Source organism: Stegostoma tigrinum, chromosome 2, assembly GCF_030684315.1.
Source record: "Stegostoma tigrinum isolate sSteTig4 chromosome 2, sSteTig4.hap1, whole genome shotgun sequence".
NCBI classification, from domain to species: domain Eukaryota; kingdom Metazoa; phylum Chordata; class Chondrichthyes; order Orectolobiformes; family Stegostomatidae; genus Stegostoma; species Stegostoma tigrinum.
Window position 1 is genome coordinate 148,339,123 of NC_081355.1, and position 27,875 is coordinate 148,366,997.

Here is a 27,875-nt window from a genome sequence, read left to right on the forward strand (position 1 = left end):
CAAATTCCTGTTGTTTGGAACTGCTATTCTGTTTTTGAAAAATGTGGACTGAAATGAGAAAGAACACAGTTTTAAAAACTGTACCTGAAAGGTTGTTAGCAAGTTTTAAGAAGCAAATAATCTGACTACCATGACAAGCATCATAAAGAGATATCTGAGCACAAAGTAATTACACACAGTTTCTAGCACGGAAACAGACCCTTCAGTCCAACTCGTCCATGCCAACCAGATATCCTAAATTAATCTAGTCCTATTTGCCAGCACTTGACCCACTGCCCTCTAAACCCTTCCTATTCATGTACCTATGGCAGATGCCTTTTAAATGTTGTCATTGTACCAGCCTCCACAACTTCCTCTGACAGCACATTCCATACACGCACCACACCCTACGTGAAAACATTGCCCCTTTTAATTCTTTCCCCTTTCATCTTAAATCTAGTTTGGGACTCCCTTAATCTGGGGAAAAGATCTTGACTATTCCCCATATCCATGCCCCTCATGATTTTATAAACCTCTATAACGTTACCCTTTTAAGCTTCCGACTGAAGGGGTTGCAGATGATTGGAGCTGAGCAGTTGTGTACTGATGCTCTGGGTGGCAACAAGTAGTTGACTGGCTTATGGGCTAGTGATAAGTTATCAATTACAAAGGCCTTTGCCTGCTAACATCATCTGATTTGCTGACAGGTAACTGAACAGCTCAGGGCCTGGAACGAGTTACAGTGAAAGGACTTGACCGCCACCTACTCAAAAGCAGTCACTCTAGCCTCTGCAGTCAAAACCCATTTTAAAACCTTTAGAAAGCCAGTCATTGAAAGCTGTGATTATTAATTCGTTAAGTCAAAGATTTTTTAAGAAGTGAACAAGCCACCTTATATCTCCTGTAAACCAGTGGAGGCTTCTGAAGTCAAGCTTGTGAAAAGCAACATTCTTATCAGCACAAGAATCATTTCAACAACACGAACAAAAATACAGTTCAATTGGGTGTAGAAGGTTTATATGGGGATTAGTATTTTAATTTGTTATATGCCAATGGTTTATAACTACTTACCTTTAACTGAGTTTGATTACTTAAGCACAAATCTGGTGCAAACTGGGTGCAAAAATCAGAAACTGGGGAATAATGCATAATTATTTTAAAATTATAGAATCACAGAAGAAGCCCATTTCCATGTCAGGATGGCGAGTGGCTTGGAGGGAAACTTGCAGGTGAACTTGTAGGTGATGGTATTCCATGTGTCTGCTGCCAATGTCCTTCTAGATGGAAGAGATCTTGGGTTTGGAAGGTGCTCTCTCAGGATCTTTGGTGAATTTCTGCAGTGCATCTTGGAGATAATACACACTGCAGCTGAGTGTCGGTGGTGGAGGGGCGAATGTTTGCGGATGTGGTGCCAATCAAGTGGGCGGCTTTGTCCTGGATGGTGTCAAGCTTCTTGCGTGTTGTTGCAGCTGGACCCATCCAAGCACGAGAGGAGTGTTTTATCACAGCACTGACTTGTACCTTGTACATGGTGGACAGGCTTTGGCAGGTGGATTGTGAATTACTTGCTGCAGTGTTCTTAGCCTCCAACCTGTTCTTGTAGTTGTTCCATTTATGTGGAGAATCCAGATAAGTTTTTGGTCAACAGTAATCCTGAGGGTGTTGATGGCGGGGGATTCACTGAATGTGTCAATTTTGGCAGGCCCTAAGCTGCCACCACCGTCTGCCAGGAATCTCATTCCAGGTTAATTGTACCCATGCATTTCAGAAATTCTTTAAACAAACAAGGCAAACAGTTATTCAATCTTCTGACATTGCTCAATAAGTGACATGTACACACCTTTAATGACTTGCTCTGGCTGTGTGCAAAGAGGAATTAAGGGCGCGCTGCAATCATTGTCATAATCACCGGATGCTCTAAAATTCTGAATACCCTTCATGGACTGCAAAACAAATTATGAAAACTTAAAAGTTATTTCCATGCACAGTGCATTTATTTTCCTCATCTATGCATACATTTTAAAACGGGAAATAGACCAACTTGCCGACAAAGTTGTAGTTTCAGGGGATAATGACTTCTTTTATTTCATAATTTTCTGAGTATATTAATTTCTCTCTCTCGCTACTAATGTAATAGAAAGAAGATTTAAAGGAGATTTAATGGAGATGATCAAAATCATGGTCTGTTATGATGGTAAGATGGTAACCAGGTTTAAGGTAATTGGTAAAAAAAAACAAGACAATAGTCAGACAAAATGATATGGAATGCACTGTCTGATGGGATGGTAATAGGTCATTCAATAGTAAGCTTTAAGGAGAGAACTGGATACACACCCGAATACGAAAATTTTGCAGGACAATGCAGGTGAGAAATGGGGAATGGGACTGTGGTTAGCAAAAGCAAAATGGGCAGAATGGCCTGTATCAACATTCTGTATTGTATCATTATAATAAATTGCAGCTGACAGAGGGGTTTGTGAACATCATCCATGATTCTTGCTTACAACGTCCTTCAATAATCTTCTAAACCCCAAACTTGAATATTCAATATACAAAACATTAAGCTCATACATTTCACTGTTTCCTAACAAAAATATCAACAGAAAAATTGTTCGTTCAATTCAAGGCCTGGACTGTTCATCAGTGTTTTCTGTGGACCTTACTGAGGGTTAAAGCCATGAACTGGATTGTGCTAACCTAGCCCTTTGGCTGAAGGAACATGGTTATCAGGGCAGGGAACACAAAGATGAGAATGTCCAGATCTCCAAGGACCATACAAAATGAATTCTAATATGTTTATCTCATTGAATGAACTTCTTTGATGATAAACTGCCTTTGCTGCCTATTCTGTGCTCTCTCACAGGGTCACAAGGCTAAACAGCAATGTACCGTTTAAAACAAACACATGAAACTTCCTTAAATCTTGATTGGGAATGCTGATGCTATAACTCCCATGCTGCAAATTTTAATCATTTCAATGGAAAAGAAAATAGTAATTGCGCTCCCATTTCTTCTACAGAAACATAAAATGGAGACACACTATCCTCAAAATATTAACTATTTCTTCCTTAATGGATGTTGCCAGACTGCTGAGTTTCTACAGCAGGGTACTTGTTTCCCATTTTCAGCATCTGCAGCATTTTGCCTACATTGTATTCATTGCACGTTTGGGTAGGTGGAAAGGTTTTAGGAAATGCCTTCTCCTCTCCCCATCTCCCTGCTTTGTTTTAGAGCAGCCAGCTCTGCAGGACAATTTAAAGCTAACCAATGAAGAGCTTCCAAATTGGGTGGCGAAGCAAGCAGAGTAAAGCCAGCCTATTTGTCCACCATGGCAAACTGCAGCCCCCTCCAAAAGCTAGCATTTGAAATAAAAAAGACCTGAAGATAAGTTTTTGTTTAAACTAACAACTTTAAGTTTTGTATTGTACCAAAGCCAGCAAGCTAAATAGTTTACAGACTAAATCATTAAACGTATCAATTGGTAAGGATTGGAACTTCGATGAAAGGGACTATTTCAGGGCACGATTATATAAAAAATAATTTCTTCAGATTGTGGGCTGGAAAAGTGGGAAACAGAAGGATGGATACCAAAAAAGAAGTGTTCAGGTTTAAGAGGCTTGATGCGTGCATCAATATGGAAGACCTACAAATTATCCTTAGAGCCTGCACACGAGCAGATATAACGCAGGAGGTACAAGCAACTGATAGGTGAGTAAAATCTACGTAATATCTCTGTTAAATAAGCATGAAGTAATCTGCAAGAGCACAAACATATTCACCCATTTATTCACTGACGATTTTGTGGTGGCTACCCAGATGGCTGGAGCTGGATCAGCTGATCGATCAATCTCCATCTGCAAAGTAAGTTCAAACACGGCGAAATTAAAAGGAGGCACAAGTGTAATGTCTCTTACTGACAGAATGAACCTCAATAAAGACTAAGGCAGTGCTATGTTGCAAAGATTTTCCAGATGTTACCAAAGATTTAGCAGATCCTCAGGTCTCTTGTAATCAGGATTTATACTTCAGTACATCATTTGCTGCACAAAAAGAAGGATTTCACTGAAAAGGATTTGGCCTGCTTCTGTGGAAAGGGATTAACAAAGATTTTAAAAATGATTTACTGAACTCTTGGTGGGGAAACCTAAAAATGATCATCTGTGCAACAACTGATAGAGCCTCAGGTGAAACTGACTGCACTTTCCACAACTGCATAATGAACATGAGCAAAAAAGATGGAGATGTGTCAACCTGGTCCAAAATCCAATCACAAGCTGGAGGAGCAAAAACTTCTGCAACTGAGGCCTCATCTACTCTAAGCGCTATACAGACCAGAAATAGTCAGCTGCCTGTGTTCTTCTAGAACAGAACACAGCATAAATGCAAAATTAAAGTTCTTGCTCTACACCTACACACAACAAGAACGAAAAAAGGTAAATCTGCCAAGTTGTGTACTACTGCCACACAGAAATGGATCTATGTGCAATTAAGAGCAGAATACCATGAAAGCACAGAGAGCATTGATGTGATGGGGGTCAGGTAGGAATAAATTAAAATCAAATGGAGGGTGAGGTTATGAGTTTTACTCTTCTTAGATAAATAGAAAACTGTTGCATAAGCAGGTTGAGAGGTTGATGAAATCTTTCAAGGATTTGTGACAAAACGAGTTGTCAAAACATTGAGACAACGGTACAGAAAATAATTTGAAATTTCTACACCTTCTTTGACTTGCCTGATCACTCTCAAAAGATCTGACAGGAGCTTTTTGACAAGGAATCCTGAATTGGGTGTTGCTCTATTTTCCCTCTCCCAGAAATGTAGGATGTACAGCTGGTTTCTGAACAATCAAAATGGCCCAACCGGTCCAAGCCAATTTATCAGATAAATGGGAGCTGCAGATGCTTGGCGAATCCGGAGATAACAAAGTACGGAGCTGGATGAACACAGCAGACCAAGCAGCATCTTAGGAGCACAAAAGCTTTTCTGATGAAGGGTCTAAGCCTGAAACATCAGCTTTTGTGCTCTTAAGATGCAGATTGGCCTGTTGTGTTCATCCAGCTCCACACTTTGTTATCTCCAAGCCAATTTATGCTCCCTTGAGCCACCGTCTATGTTTCTTCATCTAAATCTATTACTGTAATTTTCTCTTTCCTTTCTAATACACAATTCAATTTGCTTCAATACTTCCTGGATGACAGAAGTTCCCATGCTTATCACAAGGCAAGCAAAATGTGTCTTTAAAAATAATTTTTTTACTGAATTTCTTATTGGATTTCTTGAGTGTTTTATGTTGATGACAGCTGATTCTTTTCACCATGTGGAAAGATTCTCTGTAATCCATTGCCAAATCTTTCACTACTTCAAAAGATCTTTATTAGACAGCCTCTCAGCCATTTTCAGTGAAAGAAAGAGATCTAGTGATTATCCTTTTCTGATATGTTGTGCATCATCAAACCAAAAAGTGCAATACAGGTTCAGCATAACCGTCTTAATTGCCAATTTTATCCTTCTGGAAAGACAAGAACCTGGGAGCCAAATTAAGCCATAACTCCTTGGAACTACTCAGTAAAATCACGACTGATCTGATGGTAGCCTTAACTCCAATTCCTGCCTGCCCTCACCATGATCAAACTCTGACTCAACTTTGAATATATTTCATGACCAGGCTCCACTGCTCACTAGGAAAGCTAATTCCACCCTCAGCTCCACCTTAAGCGAGAGACACCTTATTTTGAAAATCTGCATTCACTAGTTCTAGAAACCCCATGAGGGGCAACATCCTTTCAGCATCTATCCTGTCAAATCTCACTCAAAATCTCTGAAGTTACAATAAGATAGCCACTCCTTCTCCTTGAAATAAAGTCTACAGCTTGGTTTTCTTTACTGTTTTGCTAACCTGTAATATGACTTTTGGTCATTAATGTGTACCTGTACCAAGATTCCTCTATTATTCAACCCCATTTAGATTTGTACCTTTAAGTAATTAGCAAATTAACTATTCTTCCTTCCTGCCATAATCGCAAGTGTCTGAACTTAAATTCCTCAATTAATAGCCCATTCTCTAATTTTATTAATATCCTCTTGTAATGTCTTGTATAGGTAAATAAAAGGTAAAAAAAGTGTGATTAAAGTGCCAATTAAACACCAAAAAGGGGGACTTCCATGTGGAGGTGGTGACATGGCAGAGATGTTAAATTAATACAAAAAAGAGAAGAATGCTGTCCCAGGCCATGGTGACAGAGGAGGAAACTATCACTAGAAGGATTTAACATTAAGAAGGAAGTCGTCCCAAAACGTCAGCTTTCCTGCTCTCATGAAGCTGCTTGGCCTGCTGTGTTCATCCAGCTCTACATCTTGTTATCTTAGATAGATTGTTGGTACTTAAAATACATCCAATGTGCTTTAGTCTTGCATGCTAACTTCTTATGTGGGTCTTTCTGAAAATCCAAATCCACCAACTGATTCTCCCGTATCTATTCTACTGGTAACATACTCAAAAAAAAATCTTGAGTAAGATTGTCAAATGTAATTTTTTTCAAAATCCTTATTAATTTTGTCTAATCCCATTGAAATTGTGTAAATGCTACGTGTGTCCTCTAGATAAAATGCTAGAGTTTAAAAACATTCACAGATGAGATGCGACTGTTACTGGGCTGACCAGCATTACAGCAACACACGATTGCCCACAGGATGAATTCAAATTTCACCATCAGAACATTAGCCTGGACCTCTGGATTGCAGATCCAGTGATATTAACATTATATCATCATCACCCCTCCAACTGACATTAGGTTAATTTGCCCAGAATTCCGTTTCCTTATTCTTTCCTGAAAACAAATAGTGAGAGCTCCATTTGCCACCCTCTGATCGACCAGGGATATTTCAGAATCCATAGAATTTTGGAAGACGACAACCAGACCATCCACAATTTCCCCAGCTGCCACCTTTAGGAGCTGGGGATGTAGATTATCAGCTTTCAGGTCAATTACTCCAGCATAGGCCTTTTTAAAAACTAATACTAATTTTCTCCTCCTAAACAGACTCTTGATTCCCAATCATTTGTATTCTTCTGTGAAGGACAAAACTGAAATAGATATTTAATTGATATGCCATTTCCTTCTCCTTCAACAATTCTCCCATTTCAGACTATAGGTGACCTACATTTATCCTCACCACTCTTTGCCTTATTACATACTTAAAAGCAGGCTGTAAAAGCTTTTATAGTAAACTTGAAAGGATCATCTCAGGCTCTATTCAGCTCCGAAGCGATCACTTGGTTCTCCCATATGCTGATTTCAAAACTGCTCCCAGTACTGAGACTTGCTACTTTTTTTTCTAGCAAATCTATATGGCTCTTCTTTGGATTGAATATTATTCTTACTTCTGTCAGCTATGGTTGGGTCACTTTTTCTGTTGTATTTTTTGTACCAGAATGGTATGTATAAAACTGTTAGTAATACATGTCTTCATTTCTTAATGATCAGCTATTGCCTACCTACTGTTATTTGCAGCCAGCAATGTCTCATACCTTTGCAGTTTCATTTGCATAGATTTAGGGCTCTACCTTTGGGCTGGACTATTTCATTGTCTATTTAAAAGAATTCTATCATACTGTGGTCAGGTGTCTCCAATGAACCTTGCATAAGAACATCAAGTAAACGCTTTCTCACTGCATAATACCAAATCTACAACAGCCTGTTCCCTAGTTGGCTTCTCAATATAACGGCCTTTACAAAAAAAACACGTTTCAGGAATTCATCCATTATTTATTGTTGCTAGTGTATTTTACCTGGTCAAATGTATATTAAAATCACCAAAGATTTCTGTAACATGCCTTACCAATTTCCTGTCGGACACAATTCCCTACCATCCTACTAATGTTTGGAGGCCAATACCCACAATTGTTCCCACTTGTGGCTTCTTGGCTCCACCCAGATGATTCAACATCTAGATTTTCAGAGACAATATCCTTCATCACTAATGCACTATTCCTTCAGTGACAAAACATTAAATACCTACTTTCCTTTTTCCCTGTCCTTGGAAATATTGAATATCTTTGGATTTAGTTCCAAGCCCTGGATACCCCACAGCCACATCTTTATAATTGCAATCATATTGTATCTGTTTTCAAAACTATTTCTGTTAATTCATCAATTTTAGCGTGAATGCTTGAAGCAATCAAATATAGTACCTTCAGATTTGTCTTAACTTTTTTCTTCTACGGCCCTATTTGCTGCCAGCCATCGTTACCTCTACCTTCAACTTTTCTCTTTATTTTCAAACTTTGTTTTCTTTCTTGTGTTTCCCTACTCAGAGTCCCACTTCCCTGCCTTTCAAGTTTAAACCTTCCTCCACAGTTTTGGAACAGAGATGGATATTTACCCTATCATGAGCTCCTACCTTTCCCTGTTCACATTAACAGAAAAACCCACTACTTCCACCTTTCTTCAACTTCAGAGAGTTATTGGACTCAAAAAAACTAACCGGGTTTCACTCTTCACAGATATTGCCAAACCTGCTGTTTCACAACTTAATTTTTTATTAATTTTATCTTGCTTCCTATTTGTTAGTTCAGAAAGTTGAGTTTTATTTGTAATTACGAATGTACATTACTAGTGTGCTGATTACTATTTTCACTGCTTTACCTTTGATCTGTCTGCAGTCTATCTATTTTACTTGAGCACTGCAGTGTTGCCAAAAGTTCTGCCCAATTTTTACGGCTGTACCTTGAGAACTGGTGCTTTTTCCTCACAAATCAGAACTCGAATATCTGGGTTCCGGAGATCTGTGCAGTAGATTTTTCGGTCTCGGCCTCCTGAGTAGACATGCGTAAAGGCTTCATTGACTTGCAGCGCCCAAACTCCTTCATCGTGGACCCTATATGTTGCTATACACCTCTGCTGCCCCAAGGACCACAGCCGGATGGTCCCATCAGAGCTGCCAGATAAACACTAAGGGATAAAAATGGAAGAACGATGCGGTCAATCACACCAAAATGTTAAATTATAACCTTTTTTTATAAGATTTGTTCCTGGGATGTGGGTGCTGCTGGAATGTCAAGCATTTATTATCCATCCCTAATGGCAAATAGTTGGTGTGATGGCTCAATTTTCACACAGAAACCATATGCAAGTTAATACAGTAAACTTCTTGTTAACCAAGATGTACGGGACAAGAAGTGTGCCAGTCAAAAGGTTCACATACTTGATGTGTTTCTGTTAATCAGTGTAAAAATATACAGTGTGTATGGGGGTATACACATCACTGTAATGCTTTATTTATAGCTTAAATCACAAGTAATAACGCAACTTTGATTAAACCAGGGCAGAAATGACTATCATGAGGGGGCATGATTTTAAGGTGATTGGAGGAAGGTATTGGGAAAATGTCAGAGGTAGGTTCTTTACACAGAGTGGTGGGCACATGGAATGCACTGCCAGCATTGGTAGTAGAGTCAGATACATGAGGGACATTTAAGCGACACTTGGATAGGCACATGGATGATAGTAAAATGAAGGGCATGCAGGTTAGTTTGATCTTAGTAAGATAATAGGTCAGCACAACGTCGTCGGCCAAAGGGCCTGTACTGTGCTGTACCGATCTATGTTCTAAACAAAACTTACCCGTGGACAATAAAATGTGAGGCTGGATGAACACAGCAGGCCAAGCAGCATCTCAGGGGCACAAAAGCTGACGTTTCGGGCCTAGACCCTTCATCAGAGAGGGGGATGGGGGTAGGGAACTGGAATAAATAGGGAGAGAGGGGGAGGCGGACCGAAGATGGAGAGTGCCCGTGACAGTCTTCTCACTCAATTTCAATTCTCAAATTGTGGAGATTGTGACAATACAATAAACTTCAGATATTTCAGGTACATAATTTTTGCTGGTTTACTGAGAGTGCTAGTTTGTAAGATGCTGGTTAAAACAAAATTTGCTGTACTCCATTTTTTCACAAACACATTTTATCATGTCAATTTTGTATGAGGTTTCTCCTACTCCTAAGCTATCAGTGAAGCATTTTGTCTTTGCTTGGCACCTTGCCACAACAAGGAGGCAAAGATCAGCACGTAGCTCTGTACAAAGGAATCCCCAACACTGGGCCTCTCTCAATTCTGTGACAAAAAAAAATGAAGTATCACATTAAACATTCCACTTCCGTTGGTTACTTTTATGATAGTCAACCGATTAGATTCATGCATGAGACATGCCAACATTTAGTTGCAGTTCCTGAAGACAGGTGTCTACTGAAGGATCCAAGCCAAAGTAATATATGTTCCAAATTGTTTAAATAAATTTTTCATTGTTAATCCTCTTGAAGTTAATTTTTTTAAAAATACACCAAGTCCCAGAGGTGATGTGTTTTCAAATTTCTCTTACATCAGGATCTCTGTCTAAATCTCAAGAATTAATCAGGCAACACGGTTTACATAGGTAGTAAAGAAAATAACTGAATCACAGGCAAGGTAATTGCAAACATCAGTTTGCAACTGTTATGCTAACCTTACTTAAAATTAAATTACAAAATGTTAGAATAAAAGTCATTGCACAGCATGTTCTAGTCATTTGTTCCATTTTTACTCAAGTTGGGATAGTGCTTAAAGCCCAAAATCAGTATTGTGCAACAATTTTCAGCTGCCATCTGAAGACAAACAAATAGACCCTGAGACATCAGAGTAGCAAAGGGAAACAATCTGCAAACAGCTACAATGAACTCCCCCCCCGGAAGTAAAACTAATATGACAGGGAGAACAATGTACACGTACCAGGGGTGGGCTGTAAACAAGGAAAAATTCTAGAGTCACATCACTCAATCAAAATCTAAACTGCAACTCAACTTGGAAACTACGCCCGGAACCAGAAATATTTACTGGGAAGTAAATGGTTCTTCAATACTCCAACATAAAGTGAACAGGCACAAAATCCATTACCTTCAAAATCCTGACCATTCTTTCATATTACATAAAAGGTTCAAAAATAACAAATCCAATATAATTTGATATTAAATAAATAGTAAAAGCTACAGTAAGGCAGTGAGCAAAAGAGGGAAAAAAAACAAGTTAAAGGGCAGCAGAGGATGGCAAAACCAACAGAAGGGATAAAAAGCTTCAACTGACATAGCACCTTTAGCTAAGGCTGACACAAAGAATAATATAAAACAATCTTCTTGAGAACACTAACAAGAAACATGGAATACCTGTGTGCCATCTCGGTTCAACAATAGAGCTTTCACGTTATCCGTATGACCTTTAAGCTTCATCAGTTTTGCACATGTTCTGGGATCCCATACTCTCAGAACCTGTTAATAACAATCAATACCTCAATACTACTTCAGGCATGTTGGGACAAACAACAACTGCCCTTAAAACAAGCAGGGCTTGTCTTCCAACATTACTTGTCATTTCATAAATTTAACTAGCAATTCGAAGCAAATCATATAGAGGAATATTATACCAGGTTCTTAAACACCTTACAGGATACAAAGCAAATTTAAAGAAACTGATATTGTTCTCTAGTCATGAGATAATGGATTCTCTAGCATCTGCAGTTCCCAAGATAACAAAGTGTGGAGCTGGATGAACACAGCAGGCCAAGCAGCATCTCAGGAGCACAAAAGCTGACGTTTCGGGCCTAGACCCTTCATCAGAGAGCGGGTCTAGGCCCAGAACGTCAGCTTTTGTGCTCCTGAGATGCTGCTTAGCCTGCTGTGTTCATCCAGCTTCACACTTTATTATCTTGTTTTCTAGTCACGTCTTGCCTATGGCACAAAATGCAACTGAAAGTATAATTTCCCCATTGAAATCTGCAAACTTTAACGTGTGAAATTTAATGCATTTTTAAAAAGTGTTTAGTTACATTGAAACATTTAAATAAGTTCATTGTAAGGCAAAGTTCAAGCACTATTTGACAGCTGAGACAAGTTAAACATATTTGAAATAGGTCACAAAAATTGAAAAGGTCTTCTCTCCTACAGAGCCAGTCAAGCATGGTCTTCTTTATAAAGCAACTTACTTTTTCAGTAGATCCTGAAACGATTACTGTTCCCATCTGGTTCATTGCAAGGCTATAAATGGAATCTTTGTTCCCACTCAGTGATGATGCTGTTGTCACAAAAACAAAACATGCAATTAGCAATAAAATAGTTTTTCTGTGCAAAGTCCTCAGATTTTGATCAATACACTTGAAGATGTAATGGGTAGGGGAGACACAGGGAAAGCAGGGTAACTGTCGTTTTTTTCTGCTAACTGTCCTCAAAATTATGCTAATTTCCCACGAAAAGGGAAATAAACAGGATTTTTTATTTAATTCATTCACAGGTTGAGGGCTTCCTTGCTAGGCCAGCATTGCTAATTGCCCAGAGGCCAGTTAAGAGTTAACCACATTTCTGTGGGTTTGAATCATACATAGACCAGACGAGGTAAGGACGGCAGTTTCCTTCCCAAAAAGGGACATTAGTGAACCAGATGCGACAAGAAATCCTGGAAATATTGGTTCTGACTCTGAGTAAGCTTTTACAAAATTAACTAAGTTCATGGATAGCCTGTGGTAGTTGTCACTGCAGGCAAAAATAGGCAAGAGGTTTGCAAAAGTAGTTAAGACCAATAAACCATGTCTGCAGGGTAGAGTTCAAAAAACTGCTCCAAACAACGATTTCTCTTCTGTCAGAGTTAGTGCTAAAAGTTGGATTTTTTTGGAATTACTAATTCATGTAAAGTGTTCAAGAGATTGACACATTCTTTTGTTGAATCTTTCATGTGACATGGTGTCAGTGGCAATGGCAATATTTGCTGCCCATCCTAATTGTCCTTGAACCGAATTGCATGTTATGCCATTTCAAAGGACAGGTTAGAGTCAACCTCATTGCTGCAGGTCAGGAAATACCTGTAGACCAGAACAGGCAAGAATGGCAGATTTCCTTCACTGGAAGTACATCAGCGAATGAGACTTTCCAAACAAAGAGTGCTATGTTCAGCATCAGTGAGAGTAATTTCATAATCCACATATTAGTTATAGTGGAACTTGTTCTGTGTTCCTAAAACATTAACATGTGAGCAATATTTACCAAAACAGTGCGAATATTACCACACCATCACCTCGTACAGCGAGCTCCCAGCCACTGCACCACACAATGCCAATGCTAATCATGAATACATACTCAAATTAACCATTTAATTGTATTCATCCATAACAGATATTAAACAACTTCCCCTAAAATTGCTAGTCTTTTACCCTGGAGTCAAATAAACTCAAATCACCCTGTGCAGCCCATGATTATGTTCAGAGGACAAAATCCGATCCAACTGAACTACAGTACTAAAATTCTGCAAGTCTGCCATTACATTTTACTGGAACAATGACAAACATTTTCTTTAACAGTCAAACAGAACAAAAATGAACTAAAATTGTAGAATTGTAGTGAAAACACAGCTGATTCACTTGTGTGCTTCAAGGCAGGCTATGACAAGCTCTAGTCCATCCATATCTAGTCTGACCTGCATACCACTCTGTGCCTTCTGAAAATATCTAGTAAGACACAGCCTCAGTTATTATTTTTGAAAAAAGTTACAGATAGTTCATAAATGCATTTGGCCGACATTGTCAACATCCGATCAGTAAACTTAAAACATGAATAGCTTGTTTATTTATAAACCTCAGAATTTTCTTCCATTGTGATAAAAGGACATCTTCCCAATTCTATTCACCATCAGTAACTTACTGGTGACTGTGTTGTTTGAGGCAGTCAGTGCTGTGAGTGTATTTACATCCCAGAGGAAAATCTGTCTGTCCAGCCCAGCTGAAGCCACCAACTCCTTGTCTTTCGCATAAGCCAATGCCTTGACATAATCCTACACAAAACAGAAAAAGGCTGTTAACTTTCACTGTTTTCTTACCTTACATTGTGGCATTATTTCATTTCTGCACACGTGCGCGCGCACACAAACACACTCAAAACTATAATGTGAATATTCAGGGCAGAACATGATTGAGTGTGACACTGATGTCATTAAACAAGTACATTTTCTAATAGTTAGGAGATAGATATTAGGAATAGCAACAAGCAGACTGTTCACTTGAAGAGTTCAACGACAGGGAAATAAAAAGTGGAAATTTCCTATTTCTTCCTTAAACCATTCCTAAAACAGATATACTGCAAAATTTCTAAACAACTAAAATAAATTCTAACGGCATTTTCTCTCTAAACACTGAATTAGACGTATTTAGATTTAATTCAATTAAACATGCCTGAGCCAACAGATTAAACAGACAGGGTATTGGGTTTAAAATCTCATTCAGCAAACGTGTGTAACCATACAGTGCTCCTATCAGTACAGCAGCATGTCAGCCTGGACTACAAACTCAAATCCTGCTCCTGCACTGTTTGAACCCACAAGCATCTGACTTCTGAGACAAAACTGCTGTCGATTAAGTAGATGAGTTGCTTTTATTGGGGAGCATATTTCCTGTGATACATCACAGCGGCTCAGTGGTTAGCAATGCTGCCTCACAGCACTAGGGACCAGGGTTCGATTCCATCCTCGGGCAACTGTCTGTGCGACATTTGCACGTTCTTTGTCTGCAAGCGTTTCCTCCGGGTGCTCTAGTCTCCGCCCACAGTCCATAAGATGTGCAGGTTAGGTGGATTGGCTATGCTAAATTGCCTGTAGTGTTGAGGGATGGGTCTGTGTGGACTCATTGGGCCAAAGGGCCTGTTTCCACACTGCATTCTATGATTCTATCCCTTTTAGTATCACAAGTAACCAAAACTAGTGATTACTCAGTGAATTAAGCTGTAATTTACTAAAAGCAAAGGATTTACATTTTCATTCTTCAAATTAACTGGTACTAAAATAGATAATTCTAGCTTTTAATATAAATTTATCCTGACATCCTCAAAACTGAGACATGTATAATTTGGAGCACAAGGAAGAACAAGGTCCTTAGCAGTTATTTTACCCAAAAGATCACCGTGACAAGAAGATTAATTCAGAACTGTTCTCACTATGAAAGGGGGTTAATTTTTTTAAAATAAAGAAGCATCAAGATTTATTATCACAAATAAATGCAATTTTCAATGGGAAAGAAATACAAATTTTTCCCATTACAAAACAAAGTTACCTTATGAGTTCGTAACGTAGACATGCAAAATCCTTTATGAGCATTCCACACTTTCACTGTAGTGTCAGACGAAGCCGATATTACTAGAAAATTTAAAATAAAATTGAATACTTAGGATGTCTCCAAATAATTTTAGTTCAGAATCATCTCTAAAGTGGTTCTTAGAAAAAACATACAATACAACTCTGCAAAACAAAAACACACTGGAATCAGCCAGTTCACCAGCAAATCAATGGGGTAACTGTATGATCATGTTTCACTGTTAGGTTATTGCACACCCTCCCAGACCAGAAAGCTAACCTAAGGGATTTATATTAGTGAAGTAAGAAAGTTTGGGCAAATGGAGGAAACTGCGAATTCAAAAGTAGCAAGAGTGCATGTTCCATGCTGCGGATGTGAGATCCAGCAAATTCACTGTTTTGTTCTGAACTGGATGAAGCTTCTTGAGTAAGGGGTGATTGAATTGAAAGGGATTTCTCAGCATAGAAGCAGAGAAAATGTCAATTCTCCTGGTCAGCTATTTAAGATTGGGAGGAAGATGATGATTCTTCAAAGGGCTGTCAATACTTTGGAATCGATATCCAAAAGAGGCTGTGATGCCCAGTATTTCTATATATTCAGGGCAAAGGGTGATTTTTTTTTGGTTACCAAGACAATTAAGGGATATTTTGATTGTGATAAAATGTAGTTGAGGTGGAAGATAGATAACAAAAATCTTGTTGCATGGCACAGCAGGCTCCAAAAGTCAACTCTCTTATTTTGGCTCATATTTCTTATGTTTTTATGGTGATACATCTCGATACACAGTGGTAAAAGGTGAATCCCAATTAAAGCAACTGACGGCAACCCTGAATCATGTTAAATCAAATATTACATAGAAACAAACGTTCCATGTCCGCATACAAGGTCTGCACTGTAGACTTGGGCTGACTAATGGCAACTAACACACTTGTCATTTGAGTTCCACGTAATGACCTTCTCGAAAAAAAACTAACTATATTCCCATAACACAACAACTTTACAACCACTGAATCCCCATTAGTAACATGGAGTCCTCAGGCAGAGGCATGATGAGGGCTGAAAAACCCTGAGTGGTAGTGGAAAGGAAAGTTAAACTATCTTAAGTTTAACTTTGAATAAAACAAGAAAATAAGGTGAATGGTGCCATGTATGTATGGCGATAGAACACAGCCTGTACTGTGCTGTACTATTCTTCGGCTCACGAAGTAGTGCCGACCTATTATCCCACTAAGATCAGTCTACCCTGCATATCGTACATTTTACTATCATCCATATGCCTATCCAAGAGTCACTTAAACGTCTCCAAAGTATCTGACTCCACTACCACTGCCGACAGCACATTCCAGACCCCACTACACTCTGTGAAGAACCTACTTCTGACATTTCCCCTATAACCTTCCTCTAACCTGGAGGAATGCTGGAGAAAAACAAAAGTGACAATAGTAGAGCTACCAGGTCACCTTCGGCCCAAGGCTGCTTAAAGAATATTTTGTTCAGCCACTTGCAACATTGAGTACTTCAAGTTGCCAATAGGAGCCTTGTGTTGGCCAGGTGAAACAGGAATCATATTTGTGCTGCTTTGCACGACAAGTTGCTCAGCCCGATATATAATGAGGGTACAAATCAGACTGGCTGCAAATACTGTATTACTGTTAAATATACTGTGTTCAATGAAGTCAGTCTGAATTACTCACAGGTCTTTCCATTACAGCATAACACCACATCATTCACCCAATCTGTATGGTGTTCCATGGAGGCAATATAAGGATCTTGCTGAAACATAAAAAGAAAAAAAAAAATGATGAGATGGACACACAGGTGGCAACACAACCTCAAAGTTAGATCACAATTTGTCTAGTGTGAAGGCCCTCAGGAACAGCACCCTTATGCTGCCTGGGTTTCATGTTAAGATTGAGTGAAATTCACTTGTGTTGCAAGAAGTAAAATGAAATGAACTTAGGTCTAGGCGACAGAGTTACAATTCAAAAATTTTGTTGGGGTTTCCTTCAATGTTTTGCAAACTTTTTTAAAACGTCTAACAGTATAATACTACAACTCAAGAAAGAGGAAGGGAGAGAGAAAATAGGGAACTAAAAGGTGAGTTAGTCTGACAGTTGTCAGGAGATTTCTGAAACTTATCAAGGAAGCCATAACAATGCACACAGAAAAATCACCATGATCAAAATTACCCTAGTTTTACAAAATGGAATGGCATTTGACAGATTCAGAGATTTTTTTTGGAGTGTGTAGCACAAAACAAAGAGGAACTACCAGTTGAACTACGTTTGCACTCGCAAAAAGCCATTTAACAAGATGCAATACAAAAAGATGAACACACAAGATATGCAGTTGAGGGTGTTAATACAGATACAGGATTAGTTAACTAACAACAGGAGAAGGGATAAATGGAGCATTTTCAAGTTGGCAAGCGGCAACTAGTGGATTCAAATATTGGTGTCAGGGCTTCAGCTATCAATGACATAGAAGAAAAGGTGGAAGAAAGTAATCAAGTTTACTAATGGGGTTGTTAACTGTGAGGACAAAGAGCTTGCAATGAGACAGTCAAGAGGTAAGTGGTGATAGAATATAATGCGGGAAGTATGAGGGCACTCATTTCAGTCATGGGAAAAGAAAAGCAGAATTTTTCTTTTAAAAAAGGCATGAAACTTGCAAACATTCATGCTCGAAATGATTTGGGGATACTTCTACATGGAGTGTTATGTCAGCATTAGCACACGGACTGCAGTGGTTCAAGAAGGCAGCTTACCAACACCTTCTCAAGGGCAACTAGGGACAGACAATAAATGCTGGCCCAGCAAGCAATGGCTACATCTCACGAGTTAATTTTAAAAAAGTTTCAGCAAGCAATGTGGAGGACAAAATGGCATTGGCCTTTGTTGCTAGAGGATTTACAAAACCATAGGAAAAGGATAACATTTAAAAATGATAAAATTCTCAGCAACTTATGAAACCCCATCCTGCGATTCTTCCTGTTTTTTTAAAAAAACTGCAAACCAGCAGAGTAAACATTAAGCAGCAACTAACAGCAAGCTAAAGGTACTCTTAATTAAATTTAACTGAAAATATGCCATAAAATAAGATATTTACATTATATCAACCTCTGCGAGATCAAGGTACTCCCAGCAATCTCCCTGCCACACGAGGGTGAATCATACATATCCTTTCATAATTGTTCCACTCACTGTTCCAGCACTTCCTTTCACTAGCAAGGTTCACTTCAGCGACTCAGTGCCCTTTATATCTCAAAGTCCTGTCAGCCCCATTGCCTTCCTTTAGAAAGCAGTAACCAACTTTTCAAACAAACACTAATTAGTTTTTACACAGATAGTGCACTCTCATCATAACAGTAATTTCTTTATCTCCAAGTGTTTCACAAAGCACCTATCCTAGGTGAAAAACCCATGACTTTCAATAGGTTTTGGTTACAGATCACAGGCCTGTATCTAGGCACAAATCATCACCCCCTTAATTAACAGTATTCTATTTCACCTTTCCTAAAGGAAGCTTTTTTGAAATACATCTATTCTGTCAAGAACACATTTGCAAAAAAAAAATGCCAGAAGTCTTTTTACAATTGTAGAGATTTTGGGTGAGTCTAGACTTGGTTTTTGTCATCATACCCAAGGAAGGATATATTTAGCTTGGAAACAGTACATTGAAGTTCACCAGAATGATTATCAGGATGGGAGGCTGTCATATGATCAGAAGACAAATTGACGAATCTTATATTGCCTAGAGTACAAAAAGAATGAGGTGACTATTAACAGTCACGGCAGCGGATATGCTGATCATCACAGAGGTTGCTGCCACTGCCCTTTTAAGCACACACAGCTACAGGAAGCTGCTTTGTCTATCATGGTCAAGGAAAACCATCCCCTGGGGGATGGCCTAGTGGCATTAATAGCTTAACTATTTAATCTAAAGACCAAGGTAGTGTTGAGGAGCCAAGGCAGATGGAGGAGTTTGAACTTGGGAAAAAAAAATTTCTGGTTCACTAATCTTCTTTCACGAAGGAAATCGCTTCTGAAGCCTATAATCCGATGGCTTAACTGTGGATTTCACCAGTTTTAAAATCTCCCCCTCCCTCCTCCAGCTTGTCACACTACCCAATATGAGAAACAAGTTGGAACTCACTACAAGACTCCTACGACTGCTGGGCACTAGAGTGACACACAAGCCCACGTCAACCCTACGACAACTGCTCACCCGAACCAAGGACACACTGCCCACTACATTCAGGACCAATGTCATCTACAAGATCCCCTGTGGGAAACACTACAAAAGGAAACTGACAATGGTACACAGACACCAAGTGGCTACAAAATGGCACGACCAATACTCACTCATTTCAATCCACATGAACAAGGAGAATCACCACTTCGACTGGGACAACACCAAGATCCTGGGACAGGCTAGGCAGAGACAGGCACGAGAATTCCTGGAAGCATGGCACTCCACAAAGCAGGCTATTAATAAACACATTGAACTCAACCTCATATACATTCCACTACAGAGGAAACCCGAAGTGAGGCAACCCATCTCAACAGACTCCAGAGTTTAAAAACCAGACAGGAAAACACACTGAATGCTTCATCGGAGGCTGCACTAAGGATGTTACCAAGCATGGTAATGAAATGTCTGCGAAACAAGAAACCAGCTCGGCAAGTCAACCAATTTCAACCATCTCAACACCCACAACCTGAGCTACAAATCTATTCCAAAACCTTACAGGTCAAATCATACTTAATCATTACAAACCTCAGATTAGGCCTCTGCTAAATACAGTATGAAGTTCAGGGTAATATCCTTCCTAAAGTGTATGAAAGTCTTTGAGCGGTTATTTTGAAGGTTTAACAGAAATATAGGTAATATAGGACACACTGTGGATGAGAAACTTCACTAACGTAGAGATATCAGAGAAGCTGAATTGTTCCTGGAACAAAAGGACCTGGGAGAAGAGAGGAAGAAATTCTAAATTACAGCGGTTTTGATGGAGCAACTAGGGTGAAATTCTCTCTCAGGCAAATGGGTCAGTTCCCAGAAGCTATCCAGAGAAATGCAAGGTTTAAGGAGGAGACTCTTTCTCCACCACCTCGCACTCCCCCACCCCCAGCCCTGCAACAGACAGACAGACAGACAGACACACATCCCCTTTCGAGGATGACAATAAGTAAGGTAAGGGGCAGCTTTATCCCCAGTACTTTTAAGAAAGTGACACAGACAGAGCAGGTTGAATTACCACCTTCTGTCTTGCAAAATTCAATGATAAAATTCTTCAATTACTTTATTAATACTTGTACCAGACTGGTAGTACAGAGATCATGTGCAGTTTGGCAAGGGATACACTGGTTCCAGGCAATGTGGATTGATGATTGACATTAATACATTAATAAATTTCTATATTTCTCAGCACTTATTCCTCAATATCTCCTGACATTTCAAACTTTATTCTCAATAACAGGGTTCTGTAGCATGGAGCAAACTGTGCTGAGGGGGTGGAGGAGGAAGAGAAAAAGCATTTACTTTTAGAAAGAAACTGCGAAGAACACAATTGATAAGTGCAGACATTTGAGTGATTTATTCAAGTGAACAGCACTGGTCATTTATAATAAATAGGAACCCAATTTCTATTCTGTTATTCACAATTTAAAGAAGTGACAGTTTTGCTTGAACATTTGCAGAATTTGATACAATTTCAAGTGGAGATGCATATTCACTAACTTCAAAATTTAGATAGGGGAGGGTGAGTGGGACAGAGGACAAGTGCCTAAATGGGGTACAAGAATAGGTAAATTGTGGCTATATATAAACAAATCATAAAAAGTAGCTATGCACATTAACAAGGGCATTAAAACACACCATACTGGGATTTAATTTCTACAGAAGGGCTGAAAATTTAGTTTGTAGGAATTGTATTAGGTTCCAAAAAGGACAATGACATGAAAAGAATGCATCACTGGAATGATACCAGAAACAGAGATCTAACTATCAGGAAAGATTGAACAGGCCACAGGAATTTTCTGTTTAAAACAGAATTAAAGAACATGCGTTAGAGATCTTTAGGATTATTAGGGAGTTTGATCAGGTAGACACAGAGATGATGTTTCCACTGGCAGGGGAGTCCAGAACTATGGATCATAATAGTCACTAATAAATTCAGGAAGGAACTCCAAGTAATACCCTTAACGAGAGGGAAGTTGGAAGTGAACCCCACTATGCTAAAAACATAAGGGGAAGCCAGATAAGCACAAGGGGAGACAAATTCACAAGGAAATGTTGATGCAATTTGATGAAGGTGGTTTGTGTGCAGTCTAAACACTAGTTTCAGCTCAATTGGCATAATTACAATGGCCAAGCTGTGCTATTAGACCATGTTATTAGCATCATTTAATAGGTAGCACTGAATACAGACCCTGGCAATACCATTCAGACATGTTGGGCAGGCAGAAATTACAGTAGAAAGATTATGCAGGTGGGACATTATTTCATGTCAGATTGATTTGATTTAATTTGTTGTCACACGCACTGAGACAGTGAAACATTGTGCGACAAAAGGACATCAGGGCAGGAGAAAAGAGTGCAGAATACAGTGTTACAGCTGCTGGGGAGGTGGGGGGGGGGGCGGGGAAGAGAGAGATCAGAATTAACATTTGAGAAGTCTATTTAAAAGCTGTTCATGAATCCGTCTGCACATGTATTCCAAATTCTATATTTTCTGCCAACGAAGGATAGTGGAAGAGCGAGCATAACAGGTGAGAACAGGTTGGTCTGCACGATGGACTGGGTTGTGCTCATGACTCTATAGTTTCTTGTAATCTTGAGAGAGAGGAGCAGTTGCCATACCACACTGAGATGCATCCAGATAGAATGCTTCCGATGGTGTACCTATAAAAATTGTTAAGTCTTTACAGACATGCCAAATTTCCATAGCTGCCTGAGCTTTCCTGACGATTGCATCAACGTGGGTGGACCAGGACAGGTTGTTGGTGATCATCACTTACAGAAACTTGACTGCCTGCAACCATCTCCACGTCAGTACCACTGTTACAGACAGGGCATGCACTCCACTCTGCTTCCTGAAATCAACGACCAGCTCCTTCATTTTGCTGACGTTGGTGGAGAGACTGCTGTCTTTGCACCGTGCCACTAGGCACTCAATCTCTTTCTTGTATTCTATCTCATCGCTGTTCAAGATGTGACCTACAACGATGGTGTCATCAGCAAACTTGTAAATAGAGTTGGGGTGGAGTACAGTAGGGGCCTGAGTATGTACCCATGTTGAGACCTGTGGTGGTAGTGCTGGTGGTATCACCTATTCTTGCTGATTGTGATCTATGGGTCAGGAGGATCCAGTTACAGAAGAAGTTGCCGAGAACCAAGTCTCGGAGTTTGGAGATGCATTTCTTTGTAATTATGGCATTAAAAGCAGAGCTGCAGTTAATAAGTAGGAACTTGATGTAGGTATCCCTGGTATCCAGATTTTCCAGTGATGAGTATAGGGCCACGGAGATGGCTTCTGCCATGGACCTGCTGTGCAAATGGTGAAGGAACAAGGCATTCTGGTAGGCTTGCCACAAATGATTATTGCTGACATGATTGATTTGGGTTTCAAGCTTAGTTTGGTATTGTCTCTTGGTGTCTCCCTGGATTTCCTGTACAGGCTGTGGTTGTCAAACTAAATGCCTCAGACTTGGACTTCAGTATGCAGTGAATCTCCCAGTTCATCCATCGTTTCCCTTTGGGGAACATTCGGATTAACTTCTTTTACATACAGTCTTTTACATACTTGCTATGATGTCTGTAACAGTAGTGGCATACTTATTTAGGGTGGGTGCTGATTTCTTGAATAAGGACCAGTCCACCAATTCCAAACAGTCCCGTAGAAGCTCTTCCACTGTCTCAAGACCAACACTGGGTCCTCACATTTCAATTTCTGCTGCTAAGCCAGGAGGAGGAAGACAGCGTTGAGATTTGTTTTGATTTTCCGAAGTGCGGACAGGGTATAGTTTGCGTTTTAGGCAGAGGTTGAATAGGCTGGGGCTTTTTTCTCCCCAGAGTGTGCTGGAGGCCGACGGATGACCTAATGAGGTTAACAAAATCAAGGTGGGGGGGTGGGGGCGCATGGATAGGATGAATATTCAAGGTCTTTTTCGAAGGGTGGAGGAGTCCAAAACTAGATGGCATAGGCTTGAAGGGAAGGGGAAGATTTTAAAAAGGATCTGAGGAGTAACTTTATGAAGCGAGTGGTGCATATATGCAATGAACTGCCAGAGAAAGTGGTGGAGGCAGGCACAATGACAACATTTAAAAGGCATCTGGATGGGCACATGAATAGGCAGGGTTTAGAAGGATATGGACCAAACGCAGGCAAATGGGATTAGGCCAGATTGGGATGTCTGGTCGGCACAAGAGTTGGACCAAAGCATTTGTTTGTGTTGTATGACTAATATCTTAAATCCAATAAAACACCTCAAAACTGAAAATAAATGAACCATCTAACAGATACTGTTACTCAGACAAAAGGTTGGACCTGAATGATTAACGTTTTTTCTTCTCCACATATGCTGTCTGCTGGAAAATCTAAGCTTTTTCTGTTTTCACGTCAGATTTCCAGCATCTTCAGTAGCTTATTTTAGGTTTTATCCTCAAATGGTTTCCCTTTTCTACTAGCTCAGAAAAGACCAGATTTATTAAATTCAATTTCAACGTGGAACACCTATGGTTTGCTTATACAGAAAAACAATCACATTATATTCTTCACCAACATCCTTACATTTATTTTGCTTTTAACAACCGTAATTGTTTAATACTATTGGAAACATAGAACATTACAGCACAGTACAGGCCCTTCAGCCCTCAATGTTGTGCCGACCTATCATACCGATCTGAAGCCCATCTAACCCACACTATTCCATGTACGTCCATATGCTTGTCCAATGACGACTTAAATGTATATGCAATTGTTCCTACTTACGACAGATCGATGAATTTTCCACAATCCTATAAACTCAAGAATTACTTAGATATGCACTGGTGACGCCATTGCATACAAGAATATGGGCAAAGTGCTGGAAATTGGGATTAGAATTGGGTGCTTGGTTTTGATGGTCCAGACTTAACAGACAAAGACCTTTTTCTGTACTAAAAACTTCTATGACTACAAGTCTCACAGGAACATAGGAACAGAGTGGGCCAATCAGTCTATCAAGTCCGTCTGACAAATAATTTGATCATGGCTAATTCTCCAGCACAATACTATTTTCCCCACATCATCTCCCAAATCAAATTAATAGAGATTAACAGATTGACGTTTACAATCTCAGACTACTTCATGAAAAATATTTTCAGGCACTTTGCATCCCAGTATGAAAAAGTTGGTGGAACTCCATTTTTACTTGAAGTACATTTTGCATTGATGGATCCTTAACATTCTCCTTCTGTCAATTCTAGAGTAAATATTGAGATTGCACATTTTAATACTTCTAACTGCATACACAGTCAAAGACACTATCAAATTTCCTACCTTGTGTTGGTTGATACTCCATATCCGGATAATTGAATCCCGACCAGCCGTAAACAGTCTGTTTAACGTGGGATCTAGTTGAAGTGCGTTAACGCCATTACGGTTATACTTCTCTACTTCATCTCGAATCACATAAGACACCTGAAGTCAATAAGATAACAAAGTGTGAAGCTGGATGAACACAGCAGGCCAATCCAGGCACTAGGTTAGGAGGAGCAAATATGATACTTTTACATAACACATACATACACGCCCACTATATTTTACACAGAAAAACTTAGAGTCTCTAGGTCTGAAAAGCAGGAAAAAAACTTTGAGAAAACTTTATGATGTAACTTCCCAAAATGCTAGCTTGCAAGTGAAGGGATAAGGCTGACAATTCTTCACTACTCTCATAAGTCCTAAACTTACGATTAGATAATATTAACTTTTCCAACCTACTTTACGACTACTTTGCACGTAAAATAAGCTATTAGTATCTGAGGGATACTTTAGTTCTGGGAACTACAGAAATGAGAGTACCTTGTAAACAATTGCTGTGCCTGTTTTAAAAAAAAACACGCAAACAAGACAAAGGTCTGCTGGAAACTAAAATACTTCAGCTATAATAGCATGCTAAGAACACTAACGTTAGGGGATGGAAGTTGTTCCAGGCAACATGAATGGCACTTACTTTAGGCTAAATCATCAGTTCTTTATTTCTGTTTAAATATCGTCAGTTTGTTTAAACTTCCACAGATGTAGGACAGACCACGATGGGTTGCAAACACCATATTGAGCAAAAAGTTTGATAAGAGGTTACAGGTCAGAGGAGTAAACAAACACTTCCATCAGTGAAATTAACTTGAAAGGAAAGATATTTTGTGCCCACCTAGATTCTCAGGTACTGCCTCGCGTCAAAAGGTAGAGCGCTTACTTTTATTCTGAGAACTTAAAGCATACTGTGCAAGCTGCAATGCAGCTATATGAGAGTGCAATACTTTTCCCTTTCAAATCAGCATTTCATGAGTGACTCCAGTGGTAACGTTGGTCCATTTAATAATTGAAACGTCATTGCTGGATGTGGAAAACAGCCAGATTCCTATTCATTAGGAGATTCAGCAGCTTAATTCATCCAGAGAGGCAGGTACCAGTCTACCTTTTGACTAGTTCTGGGTAACTGGTGTATGACCGGAACAGAAATTTAAGCATTTGCCCATAAAATTGGGCAAGTGCGTTATCAGCTCGATAGCTGAGCTCTGGCTTCATGAGTGGCCTCATGAAGATTCAATACTATTAGTCTCAACATTTGATCAAACTAGTTAAGCAACCACGTGCAAGGAAGATGAATCAATTCGGAGTCAGTTCAGGAATGGGGTTTGTAGCTTTCATTCCTGTATTGAATTGCTTAGCAATTTTCTTTCAGAAAATGATTGTATTTAGATTGTGAGAGATAGTAGGAACTGCTGATGCTGGAGAATCCGAGATAACAAGGTGTAGAGTTGAATGAACACAGCAGGCCAAGCAGCAGAAGAGCAAGAAAGCTGACATTTCAGGTCTACTTCTGAAGGGTCCAGACCCGAAATGTCAGCTTTCCTGCTCCTCTGATGCTGCTTGGCCTGTGTTCATCCAGCGCTACACCTAGTTATCTTGTATTTAGGTTGTGCAGTATCCAGTTCATTTCCTATTCATGTCTACATAAAAAGATCAGAATTTGGAATAGACATGGGAGTAACTGAACTTGAAGCTGACTTGGGAATTTTATTACTACACACTGCAATATTGTTTTACAACTGCTAAAATGTACCATCTTAAAACATGCACCTTTATCTTCTTGCTATTAAGTTTTTTTTGTGTTTCCTGAATGACAGTTGTACTGCATTTCAAAAGAACTAAGATTCATTTCCTTCATGTCCACAAGTACAAAATGTATATAAAATGATTCTTTGCTCAAATGCTGAACCACAGGACAGCCAGAACTTTCACAAAATCACTGATTCCACAAATGGACACTGCTGTAATGTGTCAAGCTTCAGTTTACAGCAGAGATTCAAAATATAACTTGACACAGGAAGAGAGACAATAAGGTGTAGCACTGGATGAACACAGCAGGCCAAACAGCATTAGAGGAGCAGGAAAACTAACGTTTCGGGTGTAGACCCTTCTTCAGAAGATCACTTTCTGTCCTCACAAAGGCTTTAAAGCTGTGTAGTATTAAGTTTTACTACGAAAATCAGTCAAATAATATTGAGGCAAAAGATGCATATGAACGAACTTTAATCCATTTTCTAAATACAAGAGGCTGAAATTATCTGCTACTAATAAATGGAAGTTTCACATTTACTTTTATATGGTGCTGTCAAAAACAAAAAACATTAACTTAATTACTCAACTGTCAGATTAAATTGGCGCAATTAACTTTTTATAAAATAGACATCAATCCACATTTAGCCAATAAAGCATCAGCCTGATTATGTTTTACATGAATAGTTTTATTGAAAATTCATTTCTAAAAGCAAAAAAAAACTTCACATCTTCAACCTAGGAACCTCGGCAAGATAGACACCAGTTCTCAAACAATTCAGTTCATTCTCCAATAGATCAGAACAATTGAAGAAACCAATATCGCAACATTCCAATAATGCTGAAGATTTGTGCTCCAGATTTAGCTACGCAATAGTCAAGCTGTTCTAGTAGGAGTACAACACTACCCAGTGTGAAAAATTGCCTAGATATGCCCTAAACCTAAATGTAGAAAGTGCAGGACAAATCCAACCTGGTCAGTTACTGCCCTTTCAGACCACACTCAAATGGAAGTGATGGAAGGAGTCATCAACAATATTATCATACATCACTCAAAAGGAATACCAATGCAATGACATTCAGTTTGGGTTTGACCCGGGCCACGTGGCCCCTGACCTCCTTACAGTCTTGACCTAATAATGGGCAAAACAGTATAATTCAAGGTGACTGCCCTTAACTTCAAGGCAACGTTGAACAGGGTATGGCAATAAGGCATCCTAGCAAAACTAAAGTCAATGCGAGTTCAGGGTAAAACTCTTTGCTGATTGGAAACATACCAAATAGAAGAAGGTGATTTTTGCAGTAGCTGGATGTCAACAGCAACAGGTGCATGGGAATATTAACACATGCGAGTTCTTCTCCAAGCCACACAGCATCCTGATTTGGAATATATCACCATTCCTTCAGAATTATTAGGCCAAAATCCTGGAACTCC

General features: G+C 39.3%; 1 protein-coding gene across 1 annotated transcript in view; it reads right to left on the bottom strand.

The window, feature by feature from the left end:
- The window catches only part of LOC125447596 (WD repeat-containing protein 48), a 101,897-nt gene that overhangs the window by 45,563 nt on the left and 28,459 nt on the right, over nt 1–27,875 (bottom strand). Inside the window, exons 2-10 of the mRNA XM_048522140.2 lie at nt 24,659–24,799; nt 16,809–16,887; nt 15,094–15,176; nt 13,694–13,823; nt 11,989–12,077; nt 11,174–11,275; nt 8,706–8,930; nt 3,759–3,833; nt 1,820–1,922 (exon numbers count right to left, since the gene is read on the bottom strand). Coding sequence (XP_048378097.1) covers nt 1,820–1,922; nt 3,759–3,833; nt 8,706–8,930; nt 11,174–11,275; nt 11,989–12,077; nt 13,694–13,823; nt 15,094–15,176; nt 16,809–16,887; nt 24,659–24,799 — 1,027 coding nt within the window. The remainder of the gene's footprint in view (nt 1–1,819; nt 1,923–3,758; nt 3,834–8,705; nt 8,931–11,173; nt 11,276–11,988; nt 12,078–13,693; nt 13,824–15,093; nt 15,177–16,808; nt 16,888–24,658; nt 24,800–27,875) is intronic.